Genomic DNA, 22,219 nt, shown 5'->3' on the forward strand with positions numbered 1-22,219 from the left:
ACAAAGCTATCTAGCATGCAGAGTCCTGTTTCTGTGCTTGCGAAGGCTATGTTGGTTATCACCCCCTGATGGTTTTTTTGAGAATAATAAAAAACATACTATAAATATACTATAACTGCCCTGATTCCTGTCTTCTATGATCCTCAACTTGAGTGTATCAGACACCTGCACTTTATAGATCTATAATAAATATGTTGATTTTGTCATGAACTTGTACTTGGTGATTCACTTCATTGGCTTAGTACCCAATTGCTGTGAAAGTACAATCTAATACGTCTTCAGTATTAACACTGTAAGTTTGTCTGCAGTTGTGAATTTAATGGTGTAAAATCATGTGTTAATGCTTAATATTACGAGTAATATCAATATGCTTGTGACAAATACACTTTTGCCACAAGCATCTTGGTTCTGCTGGTTTCTGCTGGTTTCTGTTGGTGTAGCGTCCGCATAAAAACTGAAAACCTTCACTGATGGTCTGAAGATGTTTAATTGGCCGTCTTGCACTTCTACACCATGTTACGGAGTAGTACAGAGTGGACCCAAACGCAGCACAGATACAATGAGGTGATTTATTAAGGTGTCATCTTGAGTTGTAGTCTTGTAATGTGAACCAGCAGGTCGGCAGGCATACAGGTACTGGGTACATGGATGACGACCATGGGCACAAAGAAAACAGGTAAGGCAAGTAAATCAAGCAATGCTTGAGGGTCAAAAGCGCATACGACCACAGTAGCTGTGGAGGATGTTCTGTGGCAGGATGATACAGGCAGGATGGTGCAGGAGAACCAGCAGGGGGCGTAAAAGGGACAGGGACCGTGGCCGTGGCTGTAACACACCAGTGCTAAACAGAGAAGTGAAGGCAGAAGGCAAAATTCAAAATGAAAACTCCATTTGCAATAGGCTACATTCATTAGTAACTCATTAGCACCACCAAGTTAGCGAACACATCAAATAAACTCAATACAATTAAACTACACTGTTGCCACATGTTGGGAAATAACCAAACACAAGCAATATAACCAATGTATGTGGAACTCACATACACCCCCACGCCCCCACATACACGTTTAACAATAGCACACAAAATGTGTGTATGGGTGAATTTGTGTGTCTGGGTGTGTGTGTGCATGTGTGGCTGTGTGTATGTGTGTGTGTGGTTCAGCGACCAACCCAAGCTCTTCTCCTGTCTGGCCCCCCAATGGTGGAATCATCTCCCCACCCCCATCAGAGACGCTGACTGTCTCCCCACCTTCAAGAAAAAGGCTAAAGACGCACTTTTCCTAACGGTACTTGAGAGAGATCGTTAGTTCATTTCCTCCAGGAACTCAATGACACCTATTGAGGGACTCGCTGCACTTGTTGGTTAGCTGTAACTGATTTAGCTACTTGTACTTGCTGTGAATTATATTATTGTAGCCTGCTTTCCTCTAGGTACACTCTGGGCACTTTCGAGGACCATGTAGTTTAATTGTAACTTGTTTAACTACATGCTCTTCTGGTTCTACCCATTGGCTCTTATTCGCTTTTCACCATGTATGCTTCATGTTTCGGCTACCCACATTGTTTTGGGGGCTATCTTGTTGTTTATGATCGTTAACCTATGCACCTTTTGCTCTCTCTTGTAAATTGCTTTGGATTAAAGCGTCTGCTAAATGACTAAATGTAAATGTAATAAGCTGCAGGTGTTAGCGTTGCAGGCTGCTCTCGTTAGGTACCTGTCAGTCAGATGAATACTCCTGCAGAGAGGGCCAAACAGGGTCCATACCTCAGTAGCCCCACACCGCACACACACAATGAATAATGATACAATACACGATGATGATACGAGCAATGTCTGTAATACACTTGGCCACTCCCCATGCCAACAGGAGAGGCCTGCCTCATGTTTAACATTGGGACACACTGCCCCCTAGTGGTTCAAAAGCACACTGTTCCTGTATGAGAAGACCCAGAAGTCATGTGTTGCCTGATGGGTTGTAGTTTGCAGAGTAGCACAGTGAGGAGTAAACAGCTTTGTTAAAATTGAGGTAACATATATTTTCTCATGAAGATTTGTCAGTGACTCCAAACAATAAACACTGTATCATACAGATGGTTCAAACATCTACGCTGTAGATTTTAAGTTCCCAAACGAGTTCAGTAACAGTTTTTTTTGGTTGTTGCTCTTTTTTTTATTTTTTATAATTTGCTTATGAGTTAGAAGTAAGTGTTGAGAAGGAAGAAGAATGAGGAAGTGTGTTGGTTGCACGGTTCGCCTCTCTTCTCTGGTAAGAAAATGCCCTTCAGCTTTGACCAGTGATGGTTTCTGGGAACACAATCCCCCCCCCCACACACACACACACACACCCTCCTACCCTCTGAGGTAGGCACATTACTGCAGATACAGAACATGGTTACTGCATGCAGAACAGCCATGGCAAGTCAGAATCATTTGAATTACAACTGTCTTCCTGTGTTTTATTTCAGTTTTCGGTATGCTCAGTAGGACATTACTGTATGTCTGTATCACCAAGTATCATCAGTCTTTGCTGTTTGCATTGATATGTATTTTTGTGTGCTCGATGTGAGTTAATTTGGTGAAACCTCGGACCTTGCGTGAGCAGAGGCACCATGCTGACGTGTGGAGGGTGCAAGCGGAGGAAAAGGAAGCTAGCATATGCACAGGTTTTTTTTCCTTTTTCTTTTTAATCTCGCCTCCCTGTGGTCACAGCTGCCCTGGCAGAAAGGAACAGCCTTGTTTTAAATGGTGTTCCGTGTTTCAACGTCACTTACCTCCTTGTCTCCTTGCCCTGTCTCCTTTCCTAGTTTCCTTACTGGAAAACTGGGGGACCTGGTTTCAGCAGGGCAGTCCTCACGTTGGGCGTGAGAATACTCCCACCTGTGAGAGGAAGAGAAGGAGCCCCCAGAGAAGAGGAGAGAGTCAAGGCCGTACTTTAGATAGGTGTAGCCACGGTGTGAAACAAACAAAAGAAGCGAAGACAGAGGCAAAAAAACAAAAGAGAAAAAAAAAACGATGAGGGAAGTGATGAAATTTGGGACAAAATGACACATTTCTCTGACTTTTTTTCTGGCCACTTCCACAGCCACTGTACAAACAAACACAGAAGAGAGAACACAAGAGACAAACAGTTTACCATCTTCTTGAAACGAACGCGATGCCCTTAATGGAATCTGCATGTACCTCCTCTGTCAACATAGAGTAGTCAAATGACCAGAGCATTTCAAACATTTAAAAAAGATATCTAAAAACTCAATCAGATTTACAAGCAATCTCTATCTCTAATTTCCATCTCACCATCTCACTTCTACTTTCTCTCTACCTCTCCTTACTCTCTTAATTTCTACTCTTCTATAACACTCTCCACTACACTATATATCTCCTCTATAACACTCTACTACACTATATATCTCCTCTATAACACTCTACTACACTATATATCTCCTCTATAACACTCTACTACACTATATATCTCCTCTATAACACTCTACTACACTATATATCTCCTCTATAACACTCTACTACACTATATATCTCCTCTACAACACTCTCTACTACACTATATATCTCCTCTATAACACTCTACTACACTATATACCTCCTCTATAACACTCTACTACACTATATATCTCCTCTATAACACTCTCTACTACACTATATATCTCCTCTACAACACTCTCTACTACACTATATATCTCCTCTATAACACTGTACTACACTATATATCTCCTCTATAACACTGTACTACACTATATATCTCATCTATAACACTGTACTACACTATATATCTCCTCTACAACACTCTCTACTACACTATATATCTCCTCTATAACACTCTACTACACTATATATCTCCTCTATAACACTGTACTACACTATATATCTCATCTATAACACTCTCTACTACACTATATATCTCATCTATAACACTCTCTACTACACTATATATCTCCTCTATAACACTTTCTACTACACTATATATCTTCTCTATAACACTGTACTACACTATATATCTCATCTATAACACTGTACTACACTATATATCTCCTCTACAACACTCTCTACTACACTATATATCTCCCCTATAACACTTTCTACTACACTATATATCTCCTCTATAACACTTTCTACTACACTATATATCTACGTAAGGCATGGAGAAACACTGAGGAACAGGAAATGATGTAAGAACCATGCAAAGATCTGTCAGGTCCTCATTTGTTGCACGAGTCGCTATATCTATTATAAGTCCATCTGACACCTATTGTACTAGACACAAGCCACCTTGATCTCATTTGCACTGTGCGGCCCATTTATATTCTTATTTGTATTTCACATTTTAAATTGTTTTCATTTTTAGGTTGTTTAGTTCTTAGAATGAGTAAGACTATTGTACTTTTTTTTACTTTAATTCGAGATCCGTATATTTTATTGTTTGCACCTTCCTGCCACAGAAAATTCAGTGTTTGTGTGAACCTACACGGCGAATAAACCAAATTCTGACTCTGTGGTCGGATCTAGATTCTTAGTTGAATCTCTCCTGTGTGTGCAGCCTCAGCAGGCGCATGTGTCTTGGAAGGCTAATGTGTAGCCCTGGGCAGCTGGGCCTGAGTTTTCTAAAACAGTTTTCATTCCAGCTGAGCATGACTGCAGTTCACTGAAATGCTTGAGTGGTCCAACATATGAACTGTTTTGTAGACCTCAATGTCTGTGTCTGTGTTTCTTTTCATTTCACCACTGGTGCTGGGTCGAGGCCTCGGACACACAACCCTCTGAAGGACTCTCGTCTCCCGGTTGCCATGGTTTCTCCTGCTTGTAGACATCAGTAAAGGATGCTCCCCCATCAAACGTCAAACCCTAGGTAGGGAGATCTCGGGGATTTGAGAAATCGATAACTTGATAACGGCTCGTTTGGAGAACAGTTCCTTTCTGCAGAATAAAGTTGTGTGTTTCTTTTTCTTTTCTTTTTTTTCTGCTTGCTGTGACTCCCTATCTTTCGACCCCCCTGATTCCCCATGTTCGCTTTTGTCTCCAGTTCATATTCGCTGGTTCAGAGTTCCCCAACCCCCAGATGCCTTCTGGGTAAGCTGGATCATGTCTTTCATCAGACATCACACCTTGTCTCAAGCAGCCAGATCAGACCTTTTAGCATTCCTCTCCCTTTACACTCTTGTGTTAAACAGAAGTTTTTATTCAAACCGATGTATGAAAGTGTACGAGTCCTGTATTACATCTGTATTACAGTGGTGATATTTCAGGGAACATCTTCCTACTGTCCATGGACACATCCGTTTTCACTTTCCCTACCTCCTCTGGACTATGAGTTCAGAGGGGATTGGAGGGAAGTGCTCAACTGTTTCAGAATGGCTCATCAGACAAATGATAGCGAGTGTGTTTCACTTCTGATTGACATTTGGAGCCAGCTAAGCAAATCGACCTGGTTAGAGATCTAGTAAGCAGATCATGTTGCAGTTTAAAACGTCCATTTGATATCTTTTTGTGTTTGACTCCATGCGTCTCTGGAGGCCATGATGTAGGGGACTGCAAGCACTCTGAAAAGTATGTTGTATTTGATTAAATGCGTCTGAATCTGATTCAAATGTTCAAAAGTGTCCGACACAATCAAAATGCCTGTGGATTGGGCTTTGACTGAGAGAAAAGAGTTATAGGGTCCGGTTAAACAGGGACTTCCTGTTCAGAGTGGCGTAGATAATATACACTTCCTGTAAAGTAAAGCAAGGTAGTATACGTACTGTGACATCACTGGCTGAGTCAGTAGACTAGATGCTGGGTCTGAGGTTTGAGGAACACATCCAGGAAGCTGGGCTGACAGATAAGAACAGGGTGAAAACGCACCGTAACAAGAAATAAACCAGACAGTATTTCTTCTTATTTCTAAGTTTGAAACAGAGGCTCTCTGTTTCTTTCCGTGTTTGATCTTCATCGGGACGTATGGTGTCTGGGCACTCCAGGTCTTCATGATATGGCAGGTCTCGGTGGGCCGAAGGTCTTGCTGCTTTGGGCTGGGCTGCTTGGCTTGGCCAGATGTAAGTACTCATTTTCAAGTGATCATAAAGTTGTTAGCCTTTGGAATAGCTGGAATATTGTGGATGTGATGCTGTACTTTGTTAGCGCTCAGATCAGGGGATCTGGAAGTCCTTAAAAAGGCAAGAATCAGGGTTTTACGCACATTTTATGTTGTGTGTCAATCCTGAAACCATCAAGTTTAGGCAAGCAATGTTTTAACTTGTTGCATTTGGTATGGTGGTTTCGTACTGGATATTTTTTGATAGGATAAAGTGTCATATTTTATACGGTATTCGACAATCCCCTTATATTCTTGTCAAGCTGTGTAAAAAAGCGGCAGCATTTGACTACAATTCTGAAAGACCTCAATCTTGCATCTTCCTAAAGATGCAACAGCAGCTTAGGAGGACATCCAAAATACGTAGCAGCGATTACCTAAGCGTGATTGTCTTTGAATTGTCTTGAAACCACAAATTTGAAAACAGTTTATGTTTATGGTTTCACTGCTAACAGATGATATTATAAGTCCTAAATTGTACAGTTGAAAAAGGGCTATGTGGGTGTCGTGTATCTGGCTGTGTGTACGAGTGTGCGAATGTTTATTTGACATAAATGATGAGCTATCGAGGATGAAGAGATTGGTCTGGATGTGTCCCATTAAGAGGTTATGAAGTGTAGTTGTATGTGTACGTGCATATTTGCATGTGTGTGTGTGTGTGTGCACACGCATGTGTGTGTGTGTGTGTGCAGGTGCATGTGTGTCAACTCTCAAGGTCCCATTCCTCCAGCACGGATCCCAGGTCACTAGCATGTCATTTCTACAGTGTTGGTTTTCTGCACACTCAGAAATGTTGATGTTGAAATTTTTGTAACATACAACAATATGGACAACATACAGATGCTTTTCTCCAAAGCAAGGCATGATCTGCAGTCAAATACCCTACTACTGAGTTGTACCTATCCCCTAGAAAAAGGGGTTCACAGATGTCGTCAGCCAGTAGCATGTCTGAATCCAGACGTCCTGGAGCGTGACTGAGAAAAAATTGCATCTTTCTGATCTGTCTCAGCGCAACCGTTTCTGAGCAGAGGTGACAGTGATCCGCGTGCAAGACACAAGGCTTGGGGACGGTTTTTGGAGAGCTCTAGTTGACCACTTCCGTGTTCCATTTTAAGCTCGCTGCCTGCATCTCCTGTCACAGGCTGAGACTGAGCACTTCCTGTTGAAAGCAAAGATGGAGTTTTAAGAAATTGTTTCGAAAAGAGGAAGCCTTGAAGCTCCGTAACGAAGAAGTTTGCTTTGAAACTATCAGAATTACAACCAGCTGTCTGTATGTGCACAGGTGAAGAATTCACATCATTAAGACATGTAGTAGTAAGGGAGAGAGAGAGAGAGAGAGAGAGAGAGAGAGAGAGAGAGAGAGAGAGAGGAGAGAGTGAGAGAGAGAGAGTGTAGGGGAAACAAAACTATAGAACACACAATGAGTTATACATACCTAGGCCTACAAATGACAGCCTCTGGTAGCTTCCGCTTGGCAGTAAATGCACTTAAAGAAAAAGCTCGTAGAGCTTTCTATGCAATAAAACAAAAATTCTACAAAATAACCATCCCAATTAATATTTGGTGTAAAATATTCGACAGCATCATCAAGCCTATTGCTCTCTACGGAAGTGAGATATGGGGCCCACTCAGCCATCTAGACTTCAATAGTTGGGAAAAACACCCAATAGAGACTCTACATGCTGATTTCTGTCTAAACATATTAAATATCCAAAGAAAACCCCCCACAAATGCATGTCGTGCAGAATTAGGCCGATTCCCTTTAACATTAGAAATCCAGAAAAGATCATTAACATTTTACACCCATTTAAAATCCAGTCCTGAGGAAACCCTCCAATCTAAAGCCCTTGCAGTCCATGAAGGTAACCCTGAGAGTAGCCCCCTGTGCCAGCTGGTTATGAGACTAACAAACCAGTTACCACCTGGTACACCTTCTTCACCTTTACTAACACCAAACAGAATTAAACTAATCACAACAGAAAACAAAAACTCCTACGTAGAACACTGGGAGAAAGAAACCAAGACACAAAACAAATTAGATTGCTATCGGGGTCTAAATAGAAAATATGAAATGGCTGAATATCTATATACTGTTAAGGACATAAAGCAGAGACAGCTGCTCACTAAATACAGAATGAGTGACCACACCCTTGCAATCGAAAAAGGAAGACATAAAAAAACATGGTTACCTAAAGAGTACAGAATCTGTGGACACTGTACATCAGGGGAAATTGAAACAGAAAAACATTTCCTACTTAAATGTTACAAATATAGAAGTATAAGAGATCAATATCTGGAAAAATGTAAGGAATTAATTGAAAACTACACAGAGCTTAATTTAAACGAGAAATTAAAGATATCTCTGGGCGAAGGGCCGACTGCAAGCCTTGCCGCTAGATATGTCTCTCAATGTCACAACCTGAGGGACAGTGAACCAACCCTGTACAACTGTTAAAACCTGTCTGTATATTAACAAGCATTTATGTGTTACTGTTACTCTTACTATGCTACTGTTATAGTATACTACCATATTATTATTGTTATAATGTAAATGCTATGATACATATATTACTGTAAAATGTCCTTTCAATATGGACTGCTTTGGCAATACTGCTCAACCCGAACTGTCATGCCAATAAAGCATTCTGAACTGAACTGAACTGAGAGTGAGAGAGGGGGAGAGAGAGAGAAGGAGAGAGGGAGAGAGAGAGGGAGAGAGTGAGAGAGAGAGAGAGAGAGAGAGAGAGAGAGAGAGAGAGAGAGAGAGAGAGGGAGAGAGAGTGAAAGAGAGAGAGAGTGTAGAAGTGAGAAAGAGCCACAGAGAGATGTGGGTGATGCTGTTCTGGTATGGTCTTTTACACGTTACATTTCTGTGGGTGTTTTCACACCTCCTCAGCCCTCATGCCATTGAGAAGAAAGACTATGACTAAAGAAGAAAGCCACTAGGCCGCCACGAAAAAACGAAGGCAAAACGAGTCCGCCATTTCACAGTCAGACTCTCTGAAGCTTCCCCTGTCTTGATAGCATTTTCTCATTTTCATTACAACTTTCTCTGTGGAAGTCTATAACCTGAAGGGTTATGTTTACAATTTGTGACTTTGATGATTTACGGTATGAGAAAAATATGATGTACTGTATCCCTTGATCCCTGAACAGAAAAGGGGCAGGTAGATGAGGTGTGTAAATATATTTGATGGTGAATTTGTGTTTTGGATGTGTGTGGTTTTCTCCTGCTGGACCTGGTTTATCAAACATCATTTTCTAAAGAGGAAGAAGAGAAACAGGCACATAGGCTTGGTAGATGTGATACAAGCTACAATATTTTACATGTGTAAACAGCTATAACATGTACGTGCAGTTATAACAGTCAAAACACGTACTGTATACATGTTATACTAGCATGACAAACTAAGAACCAAAAATACACAAGGCCTCCTTTGTCAGCCTGGAGTGGGTGGAGGAAAGAGTTGTAAGAGCACACTGAGCGTGCATCTCCAGCATCGCAAACAGAGCTTGACTCAACCACATCCTGGGGCCTAACAACCTGTCTTTCAGCCTTCAGATCCTTCCGCCTCTGCCGCTCAAGTACCTCCGTGTGACTCTGTCTGGGCAGCAAGTCCATTTCAGCGGAGACAACAACTGTAGTTTATGTATATTTGTCGTTAATATTTTGAGTGTACGGTTTTTAAGTCTTGTCGACATCTTGCCAAGAAGGCCTAAAGTAAAGAACATGATTTGATACAAGAAGGTGCACAAGAAGGAATTCCGTGTTAAGATCTTAAAGTTATTTAAGTAAAAAGAAAAGAAAGATGCCAAGAAAAAAAAAAAAGTATACTAGTCACAACTGACGATGTCAGAAGTGCAGATGTCACAGGCATGCCTGAAACACACCTTGAGCCTCCGGCAGCGCTAGCACGGAGAACGAGGCAGGAAACTGCGGCGGGCCCTGCTGAAAGTAGCGCCTGCTCGCGCTGGAGGCCTCGTTACCGTGGCAACCCAGAGCGTGCCTCTCTTGCTTCTTGGCGGGGTGTTGAAAGGCGCGACGACTACTGTAGCAACACCCTTTTCCTCTGCCGGTTTTTGCAGCATTAGAGCCCCGCGCGGGGCTGGGAGGAAGTAACAGTCAGAGAGATGCAGTGTTAATGGCGAGGTGGCGCTTGTGTTGGTGTGATGATGACCTCATGCTCTGCTTGTTATTGTGTTTTCAGGTCTGTCACAGCCGACAGGTGGTGAGTTATGTTTTTTTCCCAACTATTCTGTGTTTATGAGTGCCTCTCATTGATAAAAGCCAAGGGACTACGTCGTTTGATGCATTTGTTTGAGTGACCAGTTGATATCAAATGACAATCACAGACAGGAAACAGTGTGGTGATTGGATAAGAACTAATAGGCCATCTTTTAAACCAATGACGAGCTGTAGTAAAAAATAAATAAACAAAAAATAAAGTTGTTTTACTTAGAGTAGAGATGAGTGTATCATATTTAAAGACACCTTTGTTTACTGATATGGTTTGGTGACAGGCCCCGATCCTACAAGCACTCCTCCAACCTTACCCGCAATCACCTCCACCTCTCAGGCTTCGAGCCAAACTGCACCACCAAACGGTAACCTATCTCTCCCTTACCTCCGTCTGTCTGGCACCCAGAACACTCTCGCACACAAGCCCAGTGAAACGTGTTGACCCTCCTCTCCATCTTAATGCTGTCTTCCATTTTGTAGTCAGTGAGCAGGCTGAGCTCTTGACAACGACACCCTCTGACCTTCCAAGCACCTCCAACCAACAAACAAACCATCCTGCCCCAAACACTGTTGCCCCCAGCCAGGCATTACCCGCAAGCACCTCCACCACTCAAAATCAGTCCTTACCTACCCCACCTACCCTCATTCCAACCTCTCCTGCAAGCACCCCTCCCAGCACCAAGGCAGTCATCCCCAACACAGGTTGGAGCCTTCTCACTGAGACGGAGATTTACGACATCTAACCGACATCACTTTTAACCTCATGCTCTGCTTGTTATTGTGTTTTCAGGTCAGTCACAGTCGATAGGTGAGTCATGTTTTTCCGCCCAACTATTCTGTGTTTATTAGTGTCTCTCATTGATAGAAGCCTAGGGACTACGTTGTTTCATGCATTTGTTTGAGTGACCAGTTGATATCAAATGACAATCACACACAGGAAGTAGTGAGGTGATTGGATAAGAAGTAATAGGCCATCTTTTAAACCCATGACGAGCAGTAGTAAAAAAAAAAAAAGAACAAACTTTAGTTCTAAATCCCCTTGAGTAGAGATGAGTATATCATATTTAAAGGCACCTTTGTTTAAACCGATATGGTTTGGTGACAGGCTCCAATCCTACAAGCACTCCTCCAACCTTACCCACAAACAACTCCACCTCTCAGGCTTCGAGCCAAGCTGCACCACCAAACGGTAATGTATCGCTCCCTCGCTTCCGTCTGTCTGGCAACCAGAACACTCTCACACACAAGCCCAGTGAAACGTGTTGACCCTCCTCTCCATCTTAATGCTGTCTTCCATTTTGCAGTCCGTGAGCAGGCTGAGCTCTTGACAACGACACCCTCTGACCTTCCAAGCACCTCCAACCAACAAACAAACCATCCTGCCCCAAACACTGTTGCCCCCAGCCAGGCATTACCCGCAAGCAACTCCACCACTCAAAATCAGTCCTTACCTACCCCACCTACCCTCATTCCAACCTCTCCTGCAAGCACCCCTCCCAGCACCAAGGCAGTCATCCCCAACACAGGTTGGAGCCTTCTCACTGAGACGGAGATTTACAATACCTAACCGACATCACTTGTCCTTGATGCTAGTTGTCTGGCTAGCTTGTTTTGTACTTCTTTTGAGTGGGTTCCTAATCTGTGTGGTCTATTTTTTCAGGCAACCAGACTGTACCAAACAAGTGTGAGTTATTGTTTCCTTAAATTTGCATTGTTAGTCACTTTATCAGTAAATGTGTAGGAACTACTGTAGCCTAAATGTATCCAAACTGGATAGTTCTGGCATATTTTAGTGACTAGTTAACCTCTTGAAATGTATCACCAGTATTCAGGCCATTATGAAGCTACAGTACACATAAACTACCATACATGGAAAGTATACAGTAGTACAGTGCAATTTAGTCACTATCAATCAGAATTGAAAAGCGTTCCAGATCCATCATAAACATTTGTTTTGGTTTCCAGGCACATATTCAGTGGAAAACATCAAACATGACTTACGGATCAACATTAATAGATCAACTCCATCTGACCCTGACGACTATGTGATCAGTCTCACTGACATGTCAGGCAACAGACGCACATATAACATCACACAACGCTCGGAGATCAACGTTACCAAATCGACTACATCTGACCATGTCTATGTCATCCGTCTCACCGAGATGTCAGGCAACGGAGGGAAATTCACAGATCCCCAGAAATGCACAATTCAATCAAGCATTCCACCAGTCAACTCCACTGTCTATACACTCTCCTGTCCAATATATATGTTGCAGCCTTGTACCAACTACAGTGTGATAGTGAATTCTAGCAGTGAGACGTGCAAACTCCTCCAAAGTGAAAAACAGCTTTTCCGAACTGGTGAAATGGGTACGTAGAAGTCTGTGTTTCTTGGCACAAATTTGGTCTCAGATCAGGTCACTCATGTTCGTGGTTCAGACGTATTTTAATGTGCGTTTATCACTGTGATTTAGAGTACACAGAGTTAAAAAATTACAAATCTCCTTAGAATATACTATACAGAAAAAGGTACTACAACATAAATGAAAACAGAAATATGACTAAAATCAACATTTCTGCCTTTCAGTTGAAAACGACATCAATCCCAATACTGAGTGCGTCCCAGGGTATCTTTGCTATGGGAGTAAATGGAATATTAGTGACACAATACAGCCCAATAAGGCTTCCATTCAGACATGCAATAATACTAATCAACAGTGTATCAAGTTAAACTCCGATGACTTTTGCTCTGAACTGAAAACAAACTTCAGGTGTTTTACCCCTAAAATTATCAAAACATCCATCACCCTAGGTAAGCCATAGTTCTTCTGATATTAACACAAGTTATTATGTCTGAAATGCTCTGAGTAAATTAATCCCTTTTATAATAATTCAAGTATTGATTCTGTTTTGTTTTTATCTCTCTTAGATCTATTTGAGAGAAGTTCAGTTGAAATTGAATTAAACACTCCCCAAAAACTTCCTCTTCAACCATATTGGACTAACAAACCAAAGAACTGTAACAAGAGTATAGAACTGGATTATTCCTGTCAGGGTAAGCAGAGAAATGTGCTTTACTTCACAACAATGTATCATAGTGTTTGTCTGTGACACTGTAAAAAGTAACACGAATCAGTAGTAAACAAATACAAAATAACATGATTTGTCTATTGTGTGGGTTACAGCCACAGGAAAAGGTGCATCTAATGTGAACATCTCTATGTTGGAGCCCTACACCAACTATGACTGTACTGGGCGTGTCAAACTCAACAATCAGACAACAAATAATACCAAGTCCTTTAGCGTCATCGTAGAATGCAGTGAGTTGAAAATTACTAAATGACAGGATGGATTCTCTGAATGTCCACTAACCATCTGGGTGATCAACAAGGATGCAATGTGACCATTGTCTAATGTTTCATTCAACAGATTTAATTATTAAGGTGTTAAGCCCTACCCAGAGCAATACATCTATTCACCTGATTTGGAACACAACCTCTGACAACTGCCCTAACAAACACCTTTCAGAGCTCTCATACAGGAGCTGCTGTTTGCCAGAGAAAGAGAACAGTCCACCAGGTAGAGGCCTGTACGGTTTTACTATTTGAAAAGCTCCTGTGGAATAGTGGGACCTCATGATAACGTTTTGTTCTTCCCTTAGGATGCAAGACAGAGACTGTTAAAAACAGCCGCAGCGTTGATATCACAGGATTGGAACCATATAAAGATTATAACTGTTATGTAAATCCATATTATAATGGCAACCAAGTTAAGGAGAAAGGTGTTTATCGAGTAAAGACCAAACCTGGAAGTAAGGTTCTGCTACTAATTAATAATGACAAATTATTAATAAATGGCGAATGGTGACTATGAATATTTAGGCCTAGTCAATGTTGCTCTGCAAACAGTAGACCTAGCTGATGTTCATCATATTTACATTGTAATCTGGGGGGGGGGTCTAAGCTAAAATCTACTCTTTCTGTATTTCCCAGTTCCTGGAAAAGTCGAGATCTCTTCTCTGATTTTGAAAGAAAACAATCATTTCAAAATTGAATGTATAAAACTAAAGGAAGAAAAATATAACGGAAAGAGCATTACATACATAGCCTTTCTCAATGACGGACAGAAAAGGAATAACAGCAACTGCCAATTTGATTTCAAAGATCTTAGCTATTCCACAACTTACACACTAACTGTAAATATTTATTATCTTGTGAGATTCAAAAAATTACAATATGAGTACTTGGAGGGAGAACAGTTCGAGTAACCATACATTTGATGTTTTTTAGGTGTTTGCTTTCAACGGGCAATTCAACAGTACACCGGCAGTAAAACATATTACCACTCGCTGTAAGTAGGCTAATTGGTTTTCCTTGCCCAATATCACGTAGGACTATACACCAATATTTTCCCAGCTAGGTTTATTTTTTACTGTATCTGGTGGCCCTGTCGTTTCTTACCGGAGTGGGCATGACTTCTGTCCATGTGATGTCGTCTTCACCCTCTCAGACAATGACAAAGCTGCCATCGGGGTCTTGGGTTTTTTCATCATCCTCACCTCCCTCGCCCTCATCTTCGTTGTCTACAAAATCTATCTTCTGCATAGCAAGAAGTTTGGGTACGTCCACGATGGCGGTGTCACGTAATGCGGCGGCTTTGGCACGTCCGCCTGATCGAGATTTCATGTTTAAAGGCCATAAGCCTATATCAAGGGCATTGCTCCATGGCCTTCTTCCATTTTTGCTGCGAAGGTTGAAACTCTCATTTTGAACGTACTCCTTTTCTTCCCCAGCAGCAACGATGAAAATGTTGAGCTGATTGAGCAAAGTAAGTGAATCTTTCATTACTCCCTTTTTTTGTGTCTGTTCAGTGTCAATCTTTATTGGGAACAAATGTTAAGGGAGCATGGAGCACAATGCGGCCACTGACACCCTCTGTATAAAAAGGCAGGAGATGTCCCCAGGACGTAATACGTGAATGTTCATCATAAATCGTTTGAATCTAGAACCTTCTTTATACAGTTTGTTTACGTATTTTGCTGATAATCGGCCGATGCTTGCCTAGGCAACGAGGACAACCTCATGAACGTGGAGCCCATTGTAGCAGACCTCCTCCTGGACACCTATAAGAGGAAGATAGCAGATGAGGGTCGACTGTTCTTAGCCGAGTTTCAGGTGAAACTTTGAACCCCTCGCTTTCCTCGCTTATGTCTTAATTATATTACTTCACTTGAGTACACACCTTTTCAGTTTATAAATATGTATTTTTGGGGTTTGATTTAATTTGATATGCTCTCAAACTCTCAGATGACTGTCAGACTGTTGACATACTCAGACTGCAGTAGCTTTGATTTCATTTGTTAATGGTTAGTGGTAGTCTACTAATGTTAACTTTATGATGATATTACGTATCTAAACCATCCTAGTCAATTCATCTACGCTACTGTTTATTTACATTTACATGTATCTCCCCACCCCCCCCCCCTCCCCAGATATCTGATTGTTTACAATAAATGTTTTTTTCTGAGACATATGCCCCCCTAATTTTAAGATAACAATCTGGCTATGCTACTGTCATCAACCATTTCCCCTTTCGGCCAACTCCTCCTCTCACGTAGTCGCTGTCTCCTTCTAGAGCATTCCAAGGATCTTCAGCAGCTACTCAGCAAAAGAAGCCAGGAAACAATGCAATCACGCCAAAAACCGCTACATCGACATCCTGCCTTGTGAGTGAACAACAGTGTCAACCCATCTGCCCAGAGCATTGACATTACATTTAGTCATTTAGGCAGACGCTCTTATCCAGAGCGACTTATAGTAAGTACAGGGACATTCCCCCCCGAGGCAAGTGCCTTGCCCAAGGACACAACATCATTTGGCACGGCCGGGAATCGAACCGGCACAGTTGACCCAAACAGATCCGAGCGAGGTCTGAAAGCCCCCCGTCACGACGTGTCTCTCTTCGTTGTTTTGTCAGATGATCACAACCGCGTCCAGCTGACTTCTGGGAGAGGAGAGACAGGATGGGACTACATCAACGCCAGCTTCATTGACGTGAGGAGGATCAGTCAGACCTGACTGAGAAAGCTGTCTTTCACATTTTCAAGTCGGCCTAGACCACGTGTTGTCTCTGTCAGGACGGTGTGGTGTTACTAAGGAGACTGATCTTATGTTCCAAACACAGACGCTGATGTTATGCGTCTATTTTATGACAGGGTTACAAGGAATCAAAGAAGTACATAGCAGCCCAGGGTAAGATCTTGTGTGTATGAATATATATATATATATATATGTATGTGTATATCAGCCGAGTCATTATAAATATAACTCATTTATTCAACTCACTGAAGTCTGTAGTATTGACAGATTGTGTGTGTGTGTGTTTGTTTGTGTGTGTGCGTGCACTGTAATGTGTGTGTGCGCTTATCGTAATGCATGTGTGTGTGTATTGTTTGCAACAGGTCCGAAGGAGGAGACTGTAGCTGATTTCTGGAGAATGATCTGGGAGCAACAGTCATCCATCATTGTCATGGTGACCCGTTGTGAGGAAAGTAACAGGGTAAGAGGATAGCTCTCTTCATTATCGTCATGGTGATTACACAGACTGCAGCTGTCACTGTTGAAAGCTCTTTTCCATTTCATTGCCCACAAGTATAGCCTGCTCAAACAAGAAATACTTTAAAAAATGTTCATGTAATTATGGAACCAATGATGATGATGACAGTGGAGGTGATGATGAAGGTTATGATGATGATGATGAAGATTATTTTTGATGATGATGATGATGATGATGAAGATTATTTTGATGAAGATGATGATGATGATGAAGATTATTTTGATGATGATGATGATGATGAAGATTATTTCGATGAAGATGATGATGATGATGATGATGATGATGATGAAGATTATTTTTGATGATGATGATGATGATGAAGATTATTTTGATGAAAATGATGATGATGATGATGTTGGCAGTGATGATGAAGATGACGATAAAGACACAGATGACGATGATGTGCTTGCAGAATAAATGTGCCCAGTATTGGCCGTCCGCTGAAGACGAGGCAGAGATCTTCGATGAGTTTGTGGTGAAGCTGAATGGAGAGGACCTCTGCCCCGATTACATCATCCGCCGTCTCAGCCTGACTAACGTGAGTCTCCCGCTCTCCGTGGAAACACTCAGTACACTCTATGCATTCCCTTTCCCCCTCTCTTACCTTACCTGTGGGTGTGTATTCATGTGTGTGTTTGTGTAAACACGTGTTTGTGTGTGTATGTGCTGTGTGTGTGTGTGTCCTTCCAGAAGAGGGACAAGTCCTCAGAGCGGGAGGTGACCCACATCCAGTTCACCAGCTGGCCGGACCACGGCGTCCCAGGGGAACCCCACCTCCTCCTCAAGCTGCGACGCCGCGTCAACGCCTTCAAGAACTTCTTCAGCGGGCCCATCGTCATCCACTGCAGGTGGGGCACGGCCACTCAGAGCTCCATGTCATGCGTTTAAGTAGTGAAGGCATAATGTAATACATGGTCCTATCCATGTGCTTGGGTGTGTGTGTGTTTGTGTGTGTATCTTTGCGTGTGTATGTGTCTGTGTGTGTGTGTCCGAGTGGCGTGTGTCTGTGTGTTTGTGCGGGTGTGCGACAGGTCTGTGTGTGTACTCTGTGTGTAGGGGAGTCAGGTGGCTGAGCGGTGAGGGAATCGGGCTAGTAACCGGAAGGTTGCCAGTTCAATTCCCGGCCTGTGCCAAATGACGTTGTGTCCTTGGGCTGTTCCGTGTACTTACTGTAAGTTGCACTCTGGATGAGAGCGTCTGCTAAATGACAACACGTGTGTACTATGTGTGGTGCGTGCAGTGCGGGAGTGGGCCGTACTGGTACCTACATCAGCATAGATGCTATGATGGAGGGTCTGGACTCAGAGGGCAGAGTGGACATCTATGGTTTCGTGGTCGGGCTCCGTAGACAGAGGTCCCTCATGGTCCAAGTGGAGGTAAACGTCTGCTGGAAACACACACACATTTACACTCAAACACACAGATGCGTAAACACACATGAACATTTAGGGCAGTGTGTGACAAATCATGCATGTGTATAGGATATAGGTGTGAGATCTGTGTGTGTGTGTGTGTGTGTGTGTGTTTGTGTTTGTGCAGGCCCAGTACATTCTCATCCACCAGGCTCTGATAGAGCACAACCAGTTTGGAGAGACAGAGATCCCCCTGTCCGAGTTTCACTCCACACTGGGCAGGCTCCAGAATAGAGACCCTGGCAATGAGCCCTCCTTGCTGGAGTGCGAATTCCAGGTCGGAACTCTTGTGTACCTAGACCTACCCCGATTGATTGATTGCTGTCTGAAAATGGATTGCTTAACTTAGTAATCGGGCAGTTTATGAATTGACAGGCACATTGATCGGGTGCCTGATTGATCCTTTGAATGATTGGTTGAACGGATGTCCGTTTGTGATTCAGAGACTTCCCAGATACAAGAACTGGAGGACCTTCAACATGGGGACCACCGAGGAGAACAAGAAGAAGAACCGTTACTCGTCAGTGATCCCATGTGAGTATTGGTCCCCCACTGGCCCAGAGCTGACCCACTGCTGGCCCTCCTACTGGCCCACAGCTGACCCACAGCTGGCCCACAGCTGGCCCACAGCTGGCCCTCCTACTGGCCCACAGCTGGCCCACAGCTGGCCCTCCTACTGGCCCACAGCTGGCCCACAGCTGGCCCTCCTACTGACCCACAGCTGGCCCTCCTACTGGCCCACAGCTGGCCCTCCTACTGACCCACAGCTGGCCCACAGCTGGCCCACAGCTGGCCCACAGCTGGCCCTCCTACTGACCCACAGCTGGCCCACAGCTGGCCCTCCTACTGGCCCAGAGCTGTGGGTCACAGCTGGCAGGGAGCAACAGGGATTCTGCGGGGGATAACTGCATACGAGCCACTGCACATGCAGTCTGGGACTCCACCTCAAAAACAAGTGACACGTTGAGTTCAGTTCCCTGTTTCAGTCTTGTAATGGGTTTCCACCCTCCCCCCCCTTCCCCTCCACCCCCCTCTCCCCCCTTCTACCTCTTCCCCTCCCCCCTCCCAGATGACTACAACCGAGTGCTGGTCAAGATGGAGGACGAGAGCAGCCATGACAGTGACCATGAGTTGGATGAGGACGATTCGTCGGACGAAGAGGAGGAAACGCCCTCCGCGTACATCAACGCCTCCCATATAGACGTGGGTTACCGTGACAACGTGGTTCTGATGATGTCAAGGTTCCGTGGCTCTATAACGGGTCCTGGGGGGGGGGGGGGGGTTCATAAAATGTACCTGAGGTTTTTCAGAATGCGACCGGTGGTTTTTAGTATTTGACCTCCGCGTCCTATAATGGGACCTGGTGTTCAAAAGAATTGAACTGCGTTTCTATAATGCGACCTGTGGTTTCGTAATGCGCCCTGCGTTTCTCGGATACAGGGCTACTGGTGTCCACGCAGTCTCATAGCAGCGCAGGGGCCGCTCCCCCACACCAGCGCAGACTTCTGGCAGATGGTGTACGGCAAGAAGAGTCCGGCCATCGTCATGCTGTCCGACTGCACGGAGGGGAACCAGGTGAGCCGGCTCGCGCACGCTCCACGCAGCCCACAGACACTTACAGAGGAGTGCAGCACTGAAATCACGTGGGTGCGCGTGTGTGTGTGGTGTGTGTGTGGCGTGTGTGTGGCGTGTGTGTGGCGTGTGTGTGGTGTGTGTGTGTAGGAGTTCTGCTCTGCATACTGGGGAGATAGCAAGATGACATTTGGAGAAGTGGAGGTGGAGGTGACCGCCACAGACGTGACTGCTGGATACACAGTGCGCACCATGCAACTCAGACACGCCAAGGTACGGGCGTGACTCAACAGAGATCACACGCAGTCCCCCTCGCCGTGTGAACTTTTCATTTCCAACATTTGAACTGCGAATGTCCTTTGAAATGCGTCCCACTGTGCTTGCAGAGGAAAGAGAGGAGGCAGGTGAAACAGTACCACTTCCTGAAGTGGGCGGGGAGAGAACTCCCGGAGAACAGCCAGGAGCTGATAGACATGATTAGGAACATCAGGCAGGCTTGTAGTCGGAGCCAATCGGAGAGCAACGGGCCTGTTGTGGTCCACTGCAAGTGAGTGACGGCCTCGGAGAAGAATCCGGGGTGCTTCCATGCTGACACCTCGGCAGGAAATGATGTCTCACTTCACAAACTGAATTCATAATCTTCCCCCATCCGTCCCTTCGTCCCTCCTTCTCTTCCTCCATCCCTTCATCTCTCCTTCCCTCCATCTCTCCCTCCCTCCATCCCTCCCTCCCTCCCTCCATCTCTCCCTCCTCCCTCCATCTCTCCCTCCATCTCTCCTTCCTTCCATCCCTTCCTCCCTCCTCTCTCAGTGATGGCTCTTCTCGCTCAGGGGTGTTCTGCGCCCTGTGGAACCTTCTGGCCTGCGCTGAGACTGAGAAGCTGGTGGACGTGTTCCAGGTGGCCAAAGCACTGCGTAAGGAGAGACAGGGCATGATCACCAAACTGGTGAGTCCAAGCCTCCAGCCTCAATCTCTCCCCCCCCCCCTGCTAGTTTACAGCAAGTGTGGTGGTCTGCTGTGCTCTGTACTGACTGTATACACTGTTTGTATTGTATGTCACTTAGCAACTTGTTACACAGGACCTGTTACACACACTGTGTGTGCGCCTGTGTTTCTATGTATATATATGTATATATATATATATATATATTTATATATGTGTGTGTGTGTGTCTCAGGAGCAGTACCAGTTCCTCTATGACGCTCTGGATGGAGCGTTCCCGGTGCAGAATGGGGAAGTGAAGCAGGCCGCCGTCCCCTCGGCCCAGATCGTCCAGATCGTCAACGAGACCCAGACAGAGCTGACAGGCAGCGCCGCCGCAGCTTCCGACCAGCAGGGGGCAGGCAGCTCCGTAGCCTCCGACCAGCAGGGGGCAGGCAGCGCTGTAGCCTCCGACCAGCAGGGGGCAGGCAGCGCTGTAGCCTCCGACCAGCAGGGGGCAGCAGCGCCACAGCAGCAGGCAGAGGAGACCGTCCCCCTCGTGTCCAGTTCAGGGAAAGACACGGGCTCAGCTGAAAGCGAGGGGGGTTCCGGAGAGCCCAGGCCGCCCTCTGAGACGACTCCCCTGGGGGACACCAGCAACGGCCCTCTGGTCACCGTGGACCTGTGAGAGGCAGAGAGGAAACTGTCCGTCTGTACAGATGTCCTGTCTGTAGAGATAGAGTGTTCCAAATAAGAGAGGATCTGTCGTGTATATGTGAGTGCTTTTTTATCATGTGTAACCTATCTAGACCTATCTACTTAAAGTATGAAAGTTTGTGTTACTACTGAAATCTTACTATAGGATATGAGTTTGCTTGGCTTCATGGCTTGATGAATGTATGTAAACGTACTTATGTTTGTAGATTTATATACATTGTTTATGTATAATGTGCATGTTTTTTTGTTTTATATGTAATTCTATACTATGGTGTAGTTTTGTAACTTGGCAGATTTTTATTTGAAAACTAAATTATAAGTTGGGTTACCCTAATTGTTCTTAAACTTCCAAAATGGTTTGTTGTATTTTTTCAAGCAAAGTGAGAAAAACTAACTTTGTACTACTTGCTGTTTTCAAACTACGAGATGTTTCATAGAACATCGATGTTACAAAATTACAAAAATGCGTTGTATGTAGTTAAGCTTAAATAGTTGGTTGATAAGACAATATGCTTTTCTGTACTGCATTAAATTTCTATAGAAATAAAAATTTAACAAAATTATATTTTCGAGTTTCTACTGCTATGTCCTCTCTGCTCTGCAGTTTGATTCACATTCAGACGTTGTCTTCCACACCTTTTCTGATTATTTGTTTA

At 44.0% G+C, this 22,219-nt stretch overlaps 1 protein-coding gene and 1 long non-coding RNA gene across 3 annotated transcripts; one reads left to right on the forward strand and one right to left on the reverse strand.

Annotated features, from left to right (window-relative positions):
• Positions 1-543: 543 nt before the first annotated feature.
• On the reverse strand, positions 544-14,926 carry LOC146221237 (uncharacterized). Its single transcript, XR_014750782.1, has 3 exons — positions 14,787-14,926; positions 2,773-2,878; positions 544-841 (listed from the first exon to the last, which is right to left on the reverse strand). It is a non-coding gene; the product is annotated as an uncharacterized LOC146221237 (long non-coding RNA).
• On the forward strand, positions 5,809-22,126 carry ptprc (protein tyrosine phosphatase receptor type C). Of its 2 annotated transcripts, none has more exons than XM_084692945.1 (31): positions 5,809-6,045; positions 10,292-10,312; positions 11,114-11,131; positions 11,429-11,512; positions 11,984-12,007; positions 12,289-12,696; positions 12,914-13,138; positions 13,256-13,381; positions 13,512-13,646; positions 13,756-13,905; positions 13,988-14,137; positions 14,319-14,521; positions 14,616-14,676; positions 14,836-14,944; positions 15,119-15,153; positions 15,391-15,500; positions 15,961-16,051; positions 16,303-16,379; positions 16,541-16,577; positions 16,787-16,884; positions 17,354-17,479; positions 17,632-17,789; positions 18,182-18,317; positions 18,481-18,630; positions 18,797-18,887; positions 19,423-19,556; positions 19,794-19,928; positions 20,076-20,198; positions 20,312-20,472; positions 20,736-20,871; positions 21,103-22,126. In XM_084692945.1, exons 1-31 carry the CDS (start codon positions 5,982-5,984, stop codon positions 21,532-21,534), a joined length of 4,008 nt encoding a protein of 1,335 aa, XP_084549071.1. In that variant the 5' UTR covers positions 5,809-5,981; the 3' UTR covers positions 21,535-22,126. The 2 variants fall into 2 exon arrangements, with proteins under 2 accessions (XP_084549071.1, XP_084549072.1); XM_084692946.1 differs by having other exon boundaries at positions 15,122-15,153.
• Positions 22,127-22,219: the final 93 nt, after the last annotated feature.

Source organism: Hypomesus nipponensis, chromosome 26 (assembly GCF_054491055.1).
Source record: "Hypomesus nipponensis isolate SF chromosome 26, ASM5449105v1, whole genome shotgun sequence".
NCBI lineage: Eukaryota > Metazoa > Chordata > Actinopteri > Osmeriformes > Osmeridae > Hypomesus > Hypomesus nipponensis.